The sequence below is a fragment of the Pantherophis guttatus genome, chromosome 2 (assembly GCF_059756535.1).
Source record: "Pantherophis guttatus breed Tessera chromosome 2, ASM5975653v1, whole genome shotgun sequence".
Lineage (NCBI taxonomy): Eukaryota > Metazoa > Chordata > Lepidosauria > Squamata > Colubridae > Pantherophis > Pantherophis guttatus.
The window spans coordinates 143,801,166-143,818,747 of NC_142064.1; the positions used below are offsets into that span (position 1 = coordinate 143,801,166).

Here is a 17,582-nt window from a genome sequence, read left to right on the forward strand (position 1 = left end):
ACCTCATTCACAGTTTCAAAATGCAAATCAAAATGCAGCTTCCTTTACCTTCGTATTTTGTAGTTCAGCACTAATTTTAAAAAGCATGCTCAAAGTAAAAAAAAAAAGAGAGAGACCATGTATTATGCAAGATAAAGCACAGAAGTACACTGTGATAGAAATGCCCATGTTTAGACAAAATCGGGTATAAAAATGTGTATGCACACACATTCAAAAGGATTTAGGTTGTAGGTTCAGCTATGGCTCCTGCCAAGACTGAAAAAGGCTTCTGCCTGAAATGCAGAATACAGGTAGTCCTCAATTTATGCCCCCAATAGGGACCAGAAAATTTATCATTCAGCAATGCAATTGTTGAGTGAGGCATCACATGACTGTTCCCAATTTTATGAATGTTTGGCTGCACTTGTTAAGCAAATCACTGTGGTCATTAAGCAAGTACAAGTACAACATCACATAAGTACAATAATATATACAATCTTCCCTGCTGGCTTCCCCATCAATTCTGCTTCATTTGCTAAGAAGTTTGCAAACGACAATCATGTGATCACGGGATGCTGCAACCATCATAAATGTGCAGCAGTTGCCAAGTGCTCAAATTATGATCATATGATCACAGGGATGCTGAGATGTTCGCAAGGACCAATTGTAAGTCACATTTTTTGCATTGTTGTAACTTTGAACAGTTGCTAAGATAAGCAGGAGTTGTGGGCCCCAGAAGACCTCCAATTTGTGGACAATCCTTGAATGGGGGAGTGCCACCCCATTCAAGACCAGGAGTTGGACTATCCCTCGACCTGGGTGGTCCAAACACCCACAGTCTTTGATAGGATTGTTTAGAAAAAGTTCCTCCCCATCTAAACTGTCAGGAGCAAGGAACCAAGAATGACATGATGATTTACTCAGGGTAGTTTCTTCATCACTACTCATCTATAGACAGGAATCTTGCCAGACTAAAGCACAATCTGCAAAACTATTAGATACAGTTCCTGCATGCCAAGGATTCCAGGCTGATTTGCCTCTTAGGTCCTTGGGAAAGACTCTCTCCCTCTTGCAACTCTGAACCAGATTCCATCACATAAACCCACATAGCCTCTAGGCACCGGGACAGACCCTCAGCAGCTGTACTTGGCTGTACTGGAGTCAGAAGATAGACTTGGGTATGATTAGCATACTGACAATTCCAAAGCCCAAATTGGTAGATGACCTCACCCAGCAGTTTCATGTAGATGTTGAAAAGGAGGGGAGGCAGAATAGAATCCTGCAGCACCCAAGCAGGAGTGATGATGAAGCAATCTCTCCCACCCCCACCCCACCCTCACCCTCATGCACATTAACACTTACTGAAAACAGCCCTTGAGAAAGGAGGAGAACCTTTGTAAAATGGTGGCCCCACTTCCTAACCCACAGAGTCAACTCAAAAACTGCCATGGTTGACACTCTCAAAACCCACTGAGAGATAAAGGAGCACAAGATGGAGGCACCACCGCCATCTCAGTTCTGCCATAGGTGTTATGTCCTGACAGTCGGCGCATGCGTAATCGCAGCCGCCAGAAGAGGGCGCTAACTTGGCGGGAAGTAAGAGGGCACTGATTGGGTTAGACACTGACAGCTCGGGTATTTAAGAGCTGTCAGCTTATGAGGGCTCGCTCGCTCGCACCGTTCATGCAGTTAACTGTTCACGTTATTCTGTTGTTGAAGTAATAATTAAAGGACATTGTTACTGTTAACTATTCTGCCTCGATTTCTGCCGGCCCATGTCAGTATAAAGCAATAGGTGATTGGCAAGCATGAATAAAGCTGTCTTGGTACTAAAGTCCAACCTGAAGCCTGCCTGAAATGTGGATAATCTGCTTCCTCCAGGGTTGTCAACGGCAGACGAACCAACCCAGGGGTGGGTTTTACTTACCTTTACTACTGGTTCACAATGGGGCCGCACACGCATGCTTGCTTCATGTGCATGCGTGCGCTTATGCACATGCGCAGAAGCTTCTACACATGCACAGAAGCTTCCTGATGACATCGGGGTCGGTGGGCAGAGCCTCCCCTCAGTTTTACTACCGGTTCTTGCGAACCAGTATGAACCAGGGGCAACCCACCACTGAACCAACCTTCTCAACAACCTTCCCCCAAAAGAAAAGATTGGAGACGTCAATAGTTACTGAACACCATTAGGCCCAAGGATGGCCCCTTGAGGAGTGGGCTACTTTCAAGACTGGGGGCACCATCCCCTCTGTCAGAGAGGTTTGTTTGTACCTCATCGTGGACCCAATCATAGGTGATGACCTCCCTGGCCACTTCATGACCCAGAAGAGAGCCAGATCCAGTAAACAAGGGGCCAAGCTGACAGCAAAATGAGTCCTGCCCACTTCCTCAGGAATCACCAGCTCAAACCCATCCCAGAAAATGGGAGCTCTGCCACTGGGCAACAGCCCCTCTTCTAGTCAGTTCTGGGTGAGGAATGCCTATAAGTTGCCATACTCTACATATAATTAGAATTAGATAGAGGTGAAAGAATAACATTAAATGGAAATAACTTTACAACTTTCAAACCTCTGAAAGCATTCCCCTTAGGAATTCATTTACACAGTTGTTAATTCCACATAATGTATGCATTCTAAGTTTTCTTTGCAGGGTGACTAGCTCCAGATGCTCAAAACCATAAAACAGTCTTTCTGTGTTTTTGCAAGAATGTAAACACTGAAGACAATACATCTGTATTCTTTTTTTAGTTAGTCTGTTTTCCACTTACCTGCGTGGGCATGTTGAACACTTCTGGGTCTTATCAAACGTGAGCCTAAGATTAACCCCCCCCCAAAAAAAGTTCCCTATCCACACACAGCTCACCTTTTAAGTAGCATTGGAAGTTTTCTTCAGATCTTATTGTAGCTTCCATATGTGAGTTCTGTACTGTATGTTTTTATTTGATTCAGTAAATAAGTTGTAGGTTAAGAGTGATTCCATGATCTGAGGCAACTATCTAGAAAAATACCATTTCTTTGGCAAACTACAGGCAGGTTGCATAAAGTACCTTTCCTAATAAAATATTTTTACATAATGTAACCACAGGGAGAGCATCCATCAAACCTGGTGCTCTGGATGCTACATTTTTCTTCGTAACGGATCTCTCCAAGGATGCATGTCTTACACATCCTATTTTTAAAAAGCATCAGATCCCCAGTTAGTTGTAATCGGGTAGCTGTAATTAGAGGTGAGATAAATGATAATTTATTTCTCCTCATCATATTGTATTAGTGAAGTAAATGAATTTAGATGATTGCCTATGACTTGAACCCAGACTGAGCTACTTAAAATAAGATAACAGTTCCTCATATTCAGGAGATACCCTAAGCATTCAATAGAACATGTGTGAATGCTAAGAGAATGCCAAATCACTTTATTAGAAATCAATGATCGTCTAGAGCAGACGTGTCAAACTCGTGTCATCATGGCGTCGTCACAACTTTTTCCCCCTTCGCTAAACTGGGCATGGCCGTGGCCAGCGCGTGATGCATCTGGCCTGCGGGCCACAAGTTTGACACCTCTGGTCTAGTGTATTGGTAGCAGATGAGTCTAAGAAAGAAAGTGTGTGGGGACACCTGTTGAAACAGTTGCCCACAAAAAATTTGAAAGTAGAAAAAGAAAAGGAACTGAATCTATTATCTTAAAGTTCATAGAAAAGTTAAATGTAAGGAATAGAAGGTATTTGGGGGACCATCAAGGTTAGTGCTTCTCAACCTGTGATCCATGGACCCTGGGGGGGGGGGCACGATGCCATCACAGGGGGTCCACAAAACTTTGAGGAAATGTTATGATTTAAATCTTGAGTTAAGTCTTGGGGGTCCGTGGTCACAAAAGGTATTTAAAGGGAGTTGGTGATGAAGAAAAGGCTGAGAATCACTGATCTAGGCCACCCCTACCAAGGACAAGACAGTATGGATTCCCTAAAAAAGAATCAGTTTTGAGTTAAACGTCTGTTTTGCAATTTACCTTGGTTGCTAGTTAAAAACAAAAAGGAAATTAATTATTTGCCTATCCCAAAGCTATTGCTAAAACTGGAGGCCAACCCAGACAGATTGGTAGACCTGCCAGAAGCATGCTCTGTCTAGAGAACTGAAGGCTTCATAATCTACCCTAGAGCAATATGCAGATGGGTTCTTCTACCAGGGTGATTAGGGGACTGGAGATTAAAATATATGAAGAACAGTTACAGGAACTAGGCATGGCTAGTCTAGTGAAGAGAAGGACCAGGGGAGACATGATAGCAGTCTTCCAATATTTGATGGGCTGCCACAGAGAGGAAGGGGTCAAGCTATTTTCTAAAGTACTTGTAGGCCAGACAAGGAATAATGGATGGAAACTGAACAAGGAGAGATTTAACCTGGAAATAAGGAGAAATTTTCTGACAGTGAGAACAATCAATCAGTGGAACAGACTTGCCTTCGGAAGTTGTGGGAGCGTCATCACTTGAGACTTTCAAGAAGAGATTGGACTGCCATTTGTCAGAAATGGTGTAGGGTCTCCTGCTTGGGCAGGGAGTTGAACTGGATGACCTACAAGGTCCCTTCCAACTCTGTTAATCTGTTACCATGTGGAGCCTACTTCCAGGTATACAGTATAACATCAAGAAGGTTTTCTGTTCTGATTGGTTCCCACTCTGCCTCATAAACTGCCAATATCATAATCTTGAATCCAACATCTTGGTCAGTTTCAAAATCACTCTAGTTCTGGAATCTGTACGCATCCTGGTACCCTGTCTTCATTTCAGTAAGCCTGACAAAACATTTCCACTCTTTTAGTTCTCATTCTAAAGCTCACTTTCCCTCAATTTTCCTTCCATCAAAGGTGCTCAGCCAGCTTTCTCTCATTTGAAACAGAGATCCCCAAAGTCACATTAACAGAGATCCCCAAAGTCACCTTAAAAATAAAAATAGGAAATGGCAGCAAGCCAGGCTTCTTCTGACATACGTTCATTTGCCTAGGAATTATTATTTTTTTACAAAGACAAGATGAGGTGACAGACAGCATAATAAGAAGCTAGAGGGGTTAGTGAGAAGCAACCTTGCCTCTTAGTAAAGGATGAGTTGTTTTAACTAGATAGGGCTACTTTATGGGAATGCCCGTAATAACATGCCATCTCCAAAAGGAACTTTGCTTTAGAACTACATAGTATAGGAGGGGAAAGCCTGAGAGTTTTTTTTAAAGGGGTGGGTTAATAATACCCTTATCTACTGCTGAAATTAATGAGGGCTGAATACAACAAGGTTCCATTCTAAGCTTCAAAATAGAAATCAATATTATGAACATTAATATCTATTTTCAAACATGGAAAGATAAAGATTTCTATAGTGTGTCTGTCTATCTATCTATCCATCTATCCATCATCTATCTATGTTCCTATCTATCATCTATCTATATCTATCTATTTATCTATCTATCTATCTATCTATCTATCTATCTATCTATCTATCATGTATCTATCATCTATCTATATTTATCCGTCTGTCTGTCTGTCTGTCTATCTATCTATATCTATCTATTATCTATATTTATCTATTTATCCCTCTGTCTGTCTGTCTGTCTGTCTGTCTATCTACCATCTATCTATCTATCTATCTATCTATCTATCTATCATCTATCATCTATCTATATCTAACTATCTATTATCTATAATTATCTATTTATCCCTGTGTCTGTCTGTCTGTCTGTCTATCTACCATCTATCTATCTATCTATCTATCTATCTATCTATCTATCTATCATCTATCATCTATCATCTATCTATATCTATCTATCTATTATCTATATTTATCTATTTATCCCTCTGTCTGTCTGTCTGTCTGTCTATCTTCTATCTATCTATCTATCTATCTATCTATCTATCTATCTATCTATCTATCTATCATCTATCTATATCTATCTATCTATTATCTATAATTATCTATTTATCCCTCTGTCTGTCTGTCTGTCTGTCTGTCTATCTACCATCTATCTATTTATCTATCTAGATAGAATAAATAAATTTCACACAAAGTGACTCTGGACAGCATATATCTGTCTCTATCTCATGAAGAAAAGATTGGACAGCTCTTTTAAAGCCAAGAGATAACTGGGGTATTCAGGGACATAACCAAGAGATCTGCCTCTGCTTCTCCTATGTTTTAAGTTGCTACATCTTAAAAAGTCAAGATAAACTTCCACCTACCTTTTTGTTCTCACTCCTCCTATCTTTTTCATGTGCGGGGAAGAACTTTTCAGGTTTCTTTTCCATTTATAGAAACTGTCATTTGAGTTTAATGAAGCATGTTCTTCAATGAACATACCAATTATTAGCTTGTCTCCTGGCATATGTTAGCCATTTAGAGAATTCATCTGTTTACAATAGTTCACCAGCCTTGGAAGCGTGCAAGGCTATTTGTGATTTAAGCCAATTTAGGTTTCAGACATCCGCCACAATCACTTTTAACAGGTAGAAAGTTGAGAGTGGTACCAGGCCTTGTGCCTCTGCTGAATTGTATGACCAATTAGTGAGAAGGGTTCAGTGGGAAGAAAAATAGAAATACTTCTGAGGCCTGGTTATCAAAGCAAGGCTGGGACTTCATTATGGACTGGATCAAAGGAAGGAATGACACTACTCTAAGCAAGCAGTTCATCCCACACATTCCATTGTTGAATTTCTGAATTAAGTTACACAAAAACACTCACTTTCCCATTATAAAGTGAGCATTGAAACCTGGGTGATCCTTAACACGCCAATTATACATCAAATGGGTGGATAGTACAGCACAGTGCTTTCTTCAGAGCGACAGAGATGGGTTTGGAAAAACTGTAACAATAGTTTTATATGATTTAAGTCCAGATCAGGAAGAATATGGGATGAAATTCAAATTAGCTCTGCCTTAGCACTCTGGAACATAAAAGGGAAGGAAGGAGAAAAGGCTTTCAAGATTTTGTTACTATAGTCTATATTAATATAGCATAAGTGTAGTAGTACTTGTGGAGTCTCTTTCTTGACCTGGTCCCCTTTGAAGAACTGGCCAGAAGTGCGTGCAGGTAACAACCAGACTGTTGTTACACAGGGGAACTAGAGTTTCTATGGCTGTTTCCTAAATATCAACTCCTTATTTTGTGAGTCCCACTCCCACCACTATCGCTCCTGGTATCATTTTATTAGACCACCCCCAAACTCACAACTTTACAAAAGTGTCCCTTTTGCCCCAAAATGTTGCCTGTCTCTAGAGCGCAAGTCAAATTTGTTCCTTATGTGCAAGCAATGAGAAAATATATGTGTTTATTTTAAATGTTGAAAAACTTGGTTTTCTTTTTCTGCAAAAATCATTTATGGTGGATTGCTCCTGCCTTTTCAAAGAAGCACAATCAGATCAAAGCCAAAGGAAAACTAGAGGGGATAGGCAGTGTCGAGAATAGAAAGAAGCAGGGCACCCTTTGATAGGGTCACGAAAGAAACATTGCGAAAGTCCTAATGTGAGGCTGGCCAATGGCTCCTTCTAGCCTGATATTACTTTACTTGTGATGGACAGCAGCTCCATCGGGTATTTGGCCAAAGTTTTCCCTCTCAGTTGCTTGATTCTTTCAAATGGAAGTACCAAGTTTCTTAGGTCTGACAAATATACATCCCATCGCTCTGTGCTACAGAGTTCCTGAAATGTTCTGAGAAATCATAGTTTACTTGGTCACTGGCATGTTGTTCCTTTTCCCTTTTTGCAAAATTTCCTGAAACAACAGAACCAGCAATTTTATTTATTTATTTAAGGTGGCAGCAGTTGCTTGGGTCCCACCCATGGAGGAAAGGATCCCATCTGAAATATAATTCAGCATATGAAATGATGGGATGAGTATGGTTTAGTCAAAGCCCCCAGTGTAAACCAGTTAAAACAGAGTGCCAAAAATGCTTTTGGCACTTCAGATTTCTCTGCCCACTCTCAAGATTGGGCTATTGACTCTAATAAAGAAAAAATAATGGAAAATGAAATTACAGTGACAGAGAAAGCAAAAATATGAATATGGAATAGGATAGTGCTCAGATAAACACTAAACTCCAGAGTTTTTAAAAGGCCCCAATCAGCATTAAAAAGAACAAGTGCATCAATCAAGATGAGGAATTTCAAAATTGTTTCCATTCCAGAGAAACTGAACAAAAGTAATTTGATTTGGGACTGAGAAGGCAGGCTGAAAACAGGCCGAATATTTACCACTGGCATAATTTCTTCTTTTGTTTGCAAAAATTGCTGTTTTCATGCAGAAACTTAGATTTCTAAGATTCTAATATAGGTTATTTCCAATGAACTCACTTGCCAGGTTCAAGAGTGTCCTTGTTCTAATAGCAAAGCTGTCCTGCCTCTTTTGTAGGAACTGCCCTGTGAAAAATGACCCAGCAAATGCAGAGCTTACAACTTTCCCAGACCAAAAAGAATAACCCTCCATCTTCTCCCAATGCCGCCAAGCGTCTCTACCGGAACCTCTCTGAGAAGCTGAAGGGAAGCCACTCATCCTTTGATGAAGTGTATTTCAGAGCCCGAACAGATCGTCTAAGTCTCCGGAAGTCTTCAGTGGTAAGTCTTTGGCATCTCCTGCATTTGTCCATTCATACAATTTAATGTCATATCTGTTCATGGTTCAATTCCAGTAGTTCTTACAAGTGTCACCCAGGGGATGCCAACTTCCTCCACCAAATTTTGGTCCATGTAATTCTTTCAGTATTATATCAGGGAAATGTTGGAGGCATAAGTGAAGATGATTACAGACCTTTCCAGTAAAAATATGAGGGAAAATTATATTGTTAAGGTATAATGTCATTTACATAGCTATTGTATAATACAGCTTCTATGGGTGAGATACACCATTGTCAGATTGGTAGAATAGCCTCTCCCCCCCCCCCTCTCTCTCTCTCTCTGTGTGTGTGTGTGTGTGTGTGTGTGTGTGTGTGTGTGTGTACCTTGGAATAACAGAATTACAGTGTTGGAAGGGACCTTGGAGGTCTTATAGTCCAACTCCCTGCTCAAGCAGGAGACCCTATACCAATGCAGACAAATGGTTTAGAAGCACTTCTTAAAAACCTTCAGTGTTGGAGCACCAGGCACCCATAACCTCTGGACTAGGAGTCAGTATTGTCTTCTGGTAATTGTCTAGAGAAGGCCCTGAAGTTTTCTTAATTATATTTTTGGTAGTAGTTAGTTCAGTAGTTAGGCTGGCCCAAAGTCACCCACCTGGCTTCAAGCCTAAAGTGGGATTAGTAATCTAATAGTTTGTAGCTTATGCCTTTAGCTACTATAAACTGACTCTCCATATATACTATGCATCAGGAATGTATAGGCAAGTTTTCCATAGTGGGAATGGTGCATTTTTACTTTTAAAAAAAATATCCACCAAGGGCAGAAAGGGACGTGGCAATGGTATTACTGGGTGATTTTTTAAAAAAAATTATGGATGGGGGAGTGTTTTAATTAAGATAGATGCATTAAGCCTGGCAGAAGTTTACCATATGCACTTCTTTTCCTATTTTGTTAAAAGCAAACAACCCATCAAAATAAATACCACTGAATTTCTTTGGCATAATCTAATAGACTCTTGTCTTTATTGGTCTGGGATCATAAATAAAGAAATAGATTCTGCTAGCCTGGTCACAGTTGGGTTGCAAAGGGAACAAGATCTTTTGTTTTCACAAAGGCATCTTGTCCGACCTTTGTAAAATGCTATTCAGGCAAAACAGATCTAACAGTCTTCTGAAAATTCAGGGTGATTGGTTATTAAACAGATATTCAGTGGTCTTTTACTGGAATGTTTCCTTATAAACTATTGGAATAACTGCACGAAGAGTATTATACTCTAATACATTTCAGATGAAACACTATCTTGGAAGGTGAGAAAAACTGACTCAATAGGAGTAAAGATATTTCATCCTATTCTGCCATGCATAGAAGGATTATTACGTCATTATAACCCTAACCTGAAGACCACATTAGGGATAGATTATCCTGGGGAAAAAATAATAAATCAACCAATGGTATTGTGTATATTGTTCATTTTGTAGTCAAAAATTCCATCTCAATCATGAACATATTAGACGCAATTAAAAGATATATGTAGGCATACACATATTTGATTTTTCTACACTGTTTGCTTATAGAACATTACTCATATATCAGTTTTCTAAGAATCTGAAGGAAGAAAACCTACTGATTGTGCTGAATTTTAGTCCGATCCACAAAATATCTCAGAAGCTTCTGTTAATCAATTACATGGATAAAACCGTGTCCTTATTAAAGGTAAAGCCATGAAACAATGAAAGAATCCTTAAATGAAGATCAGAAATGGGATGGGGTGTGGGACCACATCAAGAGTGCTCTATATCCAACATTCCTCGACCTCCATGCCATCTGTTCCAGCCTGAATATCTTGGCAAAGATCTGAAAGTTCCCTTGGTAATGTTCCCTGGAGATTCTTATGCAATCAGGAACCCAGATGGAATCCGTTGTGTAGTAGATGGACACAGAAATGGCAGCATGGTCTGTTCCAGAAGATCTTTCAACAGGCTTGACAGTAGCATCTGATGCTCTTGAACCCCAGAGTCTGAGTGCTCAGGAAGCAGGAGAGATTGGATGCAACTCTTACTTATGTCAAGCAGCCTTATTATAAGACAAAGGATGCATCCAACTTATATTGTCTAATATTGATTGGTGCCATTATGGACAGTATTACATGAGACATTTAACACCTATCATGCAGCAGTATTTATAGTTTAAAGTTTAAATTAACATGTAGCAGTAATGCAAAGTGTTTTTCTCCCACTCTGTTACTGCAAAGAAAATGACTCCATTTAATTCTTCCCCATTTTTATCAAAATTCCCTTGTGATAGGAGAATTCCAAGTTATATTGAAAACTGTACTCCAAGACCACATTTTTTATGATTTCCAATTAACCCCACCTACTTTTGGTAAGAACTTCACATTTAAAAATAGAGTGACACAATATATACATATGGCTTAGAATGCTTTATAAGACAAACCAGTCAATGTTCACATTAATTTGAATGCAGCCAAAGTTAATTAAAAGAGAGCATGGTGCTGTCTAATTTCAGTATAATAGTGCAGGCAAATGTTTGTTGGCTAAATGCCCATTTCTTCTTTTCCTATGAATTTATAGGCTTTGGCGATACTTTGTGCCTGTTCTGAATCCTGACAATAAAATTAATCCTAAAACTTATCATAAAAGGGATTCATGGAGAAAGCATATGATTGCCTTATTTATTTATATGTTTGTTTAATATCTTGCCTCCATTGTTTTTACAAATAACTCAGGGCAGCAAACACCTTTTCCCTCCTATTTCCCTCACAACAACAACCCTGTGAGGTGGGTTGGGCTGAGGGAGAGTGACTGGCCCCAAGTTACCCAGCCGGCTTTGGTATCTGAGGCAGGACTTGAACTCTTGAGTCTCCCACTTTCTAGCTTAAGTAAAGTGCATATAGTCAAGGCTATGGTTTTCCCAGTTGCAATGTATGGCTGTGAAAGTTGGACCATAAGAAAGGCTGAGTGCCAAAGAATTGAGGCCTTTGAACTATGGTGCTGGAGAAGACTCCTGCGAGTCCCTTGGACTGCAAGGCGATCCAACCGGTCAGTCCTAGGGGAGATCAACCCTGACTGCTCTTTAGAAGGCCAGATCCTGAAGATGAAACTCAAATACTTTGGCCAGGACAGGAAGGCCTGGAGGAACGTTGTACATGGGGTCATAATGGGTTGAACATGACTTCACAACTAACAACAACCTTAACCACTAGACCAAACTGGCTCTCTTTTTAGAAAATTAACTTCTTTGGACCCATTCACACACATTGTAGATAGTGATAAAATTATTTTGTACCACGTAAGATGGCAGGTGAGGAACTCACACAAAAGAGAACGTTAGATTAGAATTCTCTGTGGTGTGTAGTTCGTGCTGGCTTTGAAGTGAGAGGGAGGAAGAGGATTTATTGCAGGATTATTCATCTGCAGCTTCTAACTAGGTCAGTTCTGCTTTTATCTGCCTTGTTTCAAGTGGAGGGCTTCCCCCCCTCCCCTTAAAAACTTGGTTTTGTGTTGGTTAATTTCTCCAGAGATGCATGTTCTGTGAATTTCACAAACACATCCAACAGGAAGGCTCAAACATGGCTCTTCGTCACAGTTCTCGAGGCAGCTTTTCGGAGCATTGTGGGAAAGCATATAAATTTGTGGAATTGTTTCTTTCTGCCACAAGAACATCTCATGCGGTACAGTTCTCACCACAGAATAAAGACACCACATTTCCTTTCCATCTAGGAAAACCCATTCAATATAAGTAATGGCTTTTGGCCACTCCCAGTATAACCCACATAGGACATAAAGTAAGAAAAAGCCCCTGCAGGGAGAAAAGTCTTTGTGTTTCCCCCCTTTAATGAGCCAACCCCATTTCCCAAAGGAAAAAGTTGCTGTGGGGGTAAAAGGTAAAGGTTCCCCTCGCACATATGTGTTAGTCGTTCCTGACTCTAGAGGGCGGTGCTCATCTCCGTTTCAAAGCTGAAGAGCCAGTGCTGTCTGAAGACATCTCCGTGGCCATGTGGTCAGCATAACTAAATGCCAAAGGCACTCGGAATGCTGTTACCTTCCCACCAAAGGTGGTCCCTATTTTTTCTACTTGCATTTTTGATGTGCTTTCAAACTGCTAGGTTGGCAGAAGCTGGGACAAGTAACGGGAGCTCACCCCGTTACGTGGCACTAGGGATTCGAACTGCTGAATTGCCAATCTTTCGATTGACAAGCTCAGAGTCTTAGCTGTGGGGATACAGGGTCTTAAATCCAACATGAACCAACCTTGCTCTTGCTTCTGCAATGGGGATTTTCTTTATCTTACTGTCTCTCTCTTCCATCCCTTTGCTCTCCCTGCCTTTTCCAGAGGTTGCCCCAATACTCTGGTGCTGCAAATAGGAAAAGGGCTGTGGGTAAGCTGTGCAGTTGCTTGGTCCTGTGGCCAGAGGTGTTTCTCCATATCTCCTTGCCAAAAGCCTTTTGCTCTTTGTATAATGTTTGTAAAAGCTCAGTGTCGTCTTTAGACGAGATAGGTTGTTATGTAAATAGGTTTGTTTGGCGGGAAGTTTGAATTAACTGACCCTCAGCTGATTGGCTGACCACCACAGCTGCAAGGTATATAAAGGGAGCTGGCTCCCCTGGTCAGTTGCTGGAGTCTCACCCTATAATAAAGAGCTGTTGTCACTAACTACTCTGGCTTGCTGCATCCTCATTCACCCCACATAACATTGGCGACGAAGGTGGGATTTTGAGGCCAGAAGCAGAGGAGAGCTGAAGCCACACTCGAGAGAAAGAGCTGAAGCCACGGTCAGAGAAGGGACCGGAGACCGCATCCTGAACCCAGCCAGGCGAGCGAGCGGAACACAGGAGAATCCCGAAACGATGTCTGCCTACACCCCACCAGCGCCTTTCGACCCCAAGGAAGAGAAGTGGGGATCCTACATGTCACGGTTCGAGTGCTTCATGGTGGCGAACGACATGCAAGGGCTACCAGACGTTCGGAAGAAAGCCCTGTTCCTGAGTCACTGCGGGCCAAGGGTCTTTGACACAGCCAAGGCATTGTCGGAGCCGAATTCGGTCCACAACATTTCCTGGTCGACGCTACAGACCCTGCTGAAAGACCACTATGCACCAACGCCATCGAAGTACATCCAGCGCTACGATTTCCGGCAACGGCTACAGCAGGAGGGCGAATCGATCAGCGAGTACGTCGCCGCCCTGCGTAAGGCCGCAACCCAATGTGAGTACCGAGACCTGGATGAGATGCTCCTAGAGCAACTAATTTGCGGAGTGAGAGATAGCCGGCTCCAGAGAAGGCTGCTTGCGAGGTCAAACCTGACCCTACTCATCACCCTAGACGAGGCCAGGGTGCAAGAGTCGTCGGTAAAGGCCGCCGAGAGATTAAAGAGCTCCCACCTAACCAAAACAACGCAGAAGACGGCGCCAGTGCATCGAGAGGCCATAAGCACCGCGAGCGAGGGGGAGTCTGAAGAAGAGGTCTACCACACCGAGCAGTCCCGCACAGCCCGGAGGGAGCCCAGAGACGGATGCGCCAGCTGCGGAGGGTCCCACTCACGACAAAACTGTAAGTTCAGGGACGCCATTTGCCGTTCCTGTGAGAAGAGGGGCCACATCGCTAGAGTCTGTAGATCAAAAACACACCAGAGCTATAGACCACGTGGCCAAACTGCCCAATCCGAGACAGCGCCACACCGAAGGCCCAACAGAGATGGCGGAAACCGGAAGGGCACGAGATTTGAAGACACTGGGGCCTACACCATACGCATTTCACGGACCTGCACTTCGCCCGGAGAAAAGACCTACACCACGGTCGAGATCGAGGGATGAGAGTGCCAGATGGAGATAGACACGGGATCACCGATATCCATCATGTCTTGGGAGAATCTGAAGAAAGTCATCCCCAGCGTACGCAAGCGACAGCTCCAGCCACAGCTACGCAGACTGAAGGACTACCAAGGGAACCGCATACCCGTCGAAGGCAGAGGCGAGTTCCAAGTCCAATATGGGGAGTTTACCGAGAAACTGCCCCTCACCATCGTCAGCGACAACCTCCCCAGCCTCCTGGGCATGGACTGGTTTAGAGCCCTAGGCATGGGATTCACCGGAGTAAGGAACGTTCGAAGCACCCTGAAGGAAGACCTGATGCAGGAGTTCCAGGACGTGTTCGACGAAAGGCTTGGCAAGTATGTGGGGACCCCAATTTCGTTTAACCTAGACCCCAATGTTGCACCCATCCGTTTAAAGCCTAGGCGGGTACCATTTGCCCTGAAGCCCAAAATAGACATTGAACTGGACAAATTAATCAAACAAGGGGTGCTCGTGCCAGTCGACCATGCCAAATGGGAGACTCCAATTGTTATGCCGGTCAAGCCGGACGGGTCAGTGCGCATATGCGCTGATTATAAATGCACAATTAATAAGGCCCTGCAGCAGAGCGCCTATCCAGTGCCCGTCATTCACCACTTATTGCAGTCCCTGGGCCCCGGCAAGATCTTCGCAAAACTCGATCTTGCGCAGGCGTACCAGCAGCTGCCAGTAGATGGCGCTACCGCAGAGGCACAGACTATCGTAACCCACAGAGGGGCCTTCAAGTGTACCCGGTTGCAATTTGGGGTAAGCGTGGCCCCCGGACTGTTTCAAAGTACCATGGAGCGGCTACTACAGGGGATCCCCGGGGTGGTGCCCTATTTCGATGATGTGCTCATCACCGCCGACAACGAACACCAGTTAAGAGAAAGACTGAGGGAGGTATTAAGGAAATTCAGAGACGCAGGACTCAGAGTGAAACGCAACAAATGTATGATCGCAGTCCCCTCAGTCGAATTCCTGGGGTACAGGGTAGATGGCACCGGCATTCACCCCACAGAAAGCAAGATCAGGGCAATCAGAGAAGCACCCACCCCCAAAGACAAGGCAGAGTTACAGGCCTTCCTGGGACTATTAAACTTTTACGCCATTTTCCTTAAAGACAAGGCATCAGTAGCAGAACCCCTACATAGACTGTTAACCAAAAAAGCCACTTGGAAATGGGGGAAGGCTGAAGACAGGGCATTCGCCGGCATTAAAAAACTGCTATCAGCCAAGAGTTTTCTAATTCAGTACAATGCAATGCTTCCCCTTGTTCTAGCATGTGACGCGTCCCTGTTCGGGGTGGGAGCCGTCCTGAGCCACAGACTCCCGAATGGCCTAGAGGCGCCCATCGCATATTACTCCCGAACTCTATCAAGTGCCGAGCGAAATTATAGCCAGCTCGACAAGGAGGCCCTAGCCGCCGTTTCGGGAGTAAAGAAATTCCACGAGTACTTGTTCGGGAGGGACTTTGAGCTAATCACAGACCATCGCCCGCTCCTGGGTCTCCTCGCGGGAGATCGACCAACCCCGGCAGCACTTTCGCCCAGGATGACACGCTGGGCCATCTTCCTCGCAGCATACTCCTATCGCCTGGTACATCGACCAGGGGCGGACATGGGCAACGCGGACGCACTCAGCCGATGCCCACTACCCGACAGCCTAGAAGACCCCACACCCAGCATCCCTATCCTGCTGATAGACGTTTTGGACTCTGGGCCCATCACATCAGCCGAGGTTACGAAAGCCTCATCCAAAGACCACGTGATCCGGACAGTCGCAAGTTGGGTTATGAGGGGGTGGCCGGAAAAGATTGGGAGCGGGGAATTTAAACCGTTCGCGGGGAAACGGGAGGAGTTGACAATGCACGGGGGTTGTTTACTATGGGGCGATCGGGTTGTTATTCCTTCACGTTTAAGGGAAAAAGTTTTAACGTTGTTGCATGAGGGGCACCCTGGGATTGTAAGAATGAAGGGGCTAGCCAGGAGCTACGTCTGGTGGCCCAGCATGGATGCAGACATTACCGAGTGGGTGGGGAGATGCCAGCCCTGCCAAGAGTCCAGATCAGACCCGCCAACGGCACCCGTGAGGGAGTGGGAAAGGCCCCAGGGACCCTGGTCCAGAATACATATAGACTTCGCAGGCCCATTCCATGGACAGACCTTCATGGTCGTCGTAGACGCATTCTCCAAATGGTTGGAGATCAAGCTAATGAAGGCCACTACCACCGACGCAACCATCAGAGAACTAAGACAGTTATTCGCCACACATGGGTTACCGGACATCCTAGTGTCAGATAACGGGCCACAGTTCACCGCAACACAGTTTGAGGGTTACCTAGCGGGACTTGGGATCAGGCACGTCCTCTCTGCCCCGTTTCACCCGGCCAGTAACGGACAGGCTGAGAGATTTGTTAGGTCAGCAAAGGAGGCCCTTGCACGCGTAAGCCCCGGGGACTGGCAGGAAAGGGTAGATAAGTTCCTACTAGCCCAACACTCCACACCCTGTACAGCCACGGGCCGAAGTCCGGCCGAGCTATTAATGGGGCGGAAACTCCGGGGAATATTAGACAGACTCAACCCCAATTACTCCCCAGAGGTCTTCAAGGGGGGGGGAGAGGAAACTTAGAGAGTTCACCATAGGAACACCAGTACACGCTAGAAATTATGGACAAGGCCCACTCTGGGAGGCCGGAACAATCACAGAAATCACAGGCCCCAAGTCATACCGGGTAGACATGGGGGACGGGAGAGTTTGGCGCAGGCACATTGACCAATTAAGAAAACGGGTAACCACAGATACCGACGATACATTAGACGACCCCATCTCCGACCACGACTACCAAACAGAAGCACAAACCACTAGCCCGAGTAGAGCGGGGGACTTAGCTGAGGATTCTGGTATCCAGTGCCGCCCCGTCGAGGTAGTCCCAGCAGCTGAAGAAGTCGCCGCCCACAAGGAGGTCCCGGAGGCCTCATTGGCGGAGCAGGGAGAAACAGAAAGTCCCTCCGACCTGCTCGACGCCGCCCCTCCGACTGAACTGCGCAGGTCAACTAGGACTCGCACACGCCCTAGTCACCTGAGAGACTTTGTATGCAGATAACACCCCAAGTGACTTCTGGGAGGGGAGGAGTGTTATGTAAATAGGTTTGTTTGG

The 17,582-nt window shown here is 44.2% G+C and overlaps 1 protein-coding gene across 1 annotated transcript in view; it reads left to right on the plus strand.

The window, feature by feature from the left end:
- Positions 1-17,582, plus strand: part of ANKFN1 (ankyrin repeat and fibronectin type III domain containing 1) — a 171,293-nt gene that overhangs the window by 43,147 nt on the left and 110,564 nt on the right. The window contains exon 3 of the mRNA XM_034412490.3: positions 8,368-8,570. Within this exon, the coding sequence (XP_034268381.2) occupies positions 8,385-8,570 (186 nt within the window). The 5' untranslated portion in view covers positions 8,368-8,384. The remainder of the gene's footprint in view (positions 1-8,367; positions 8,571-17,582) is intronic.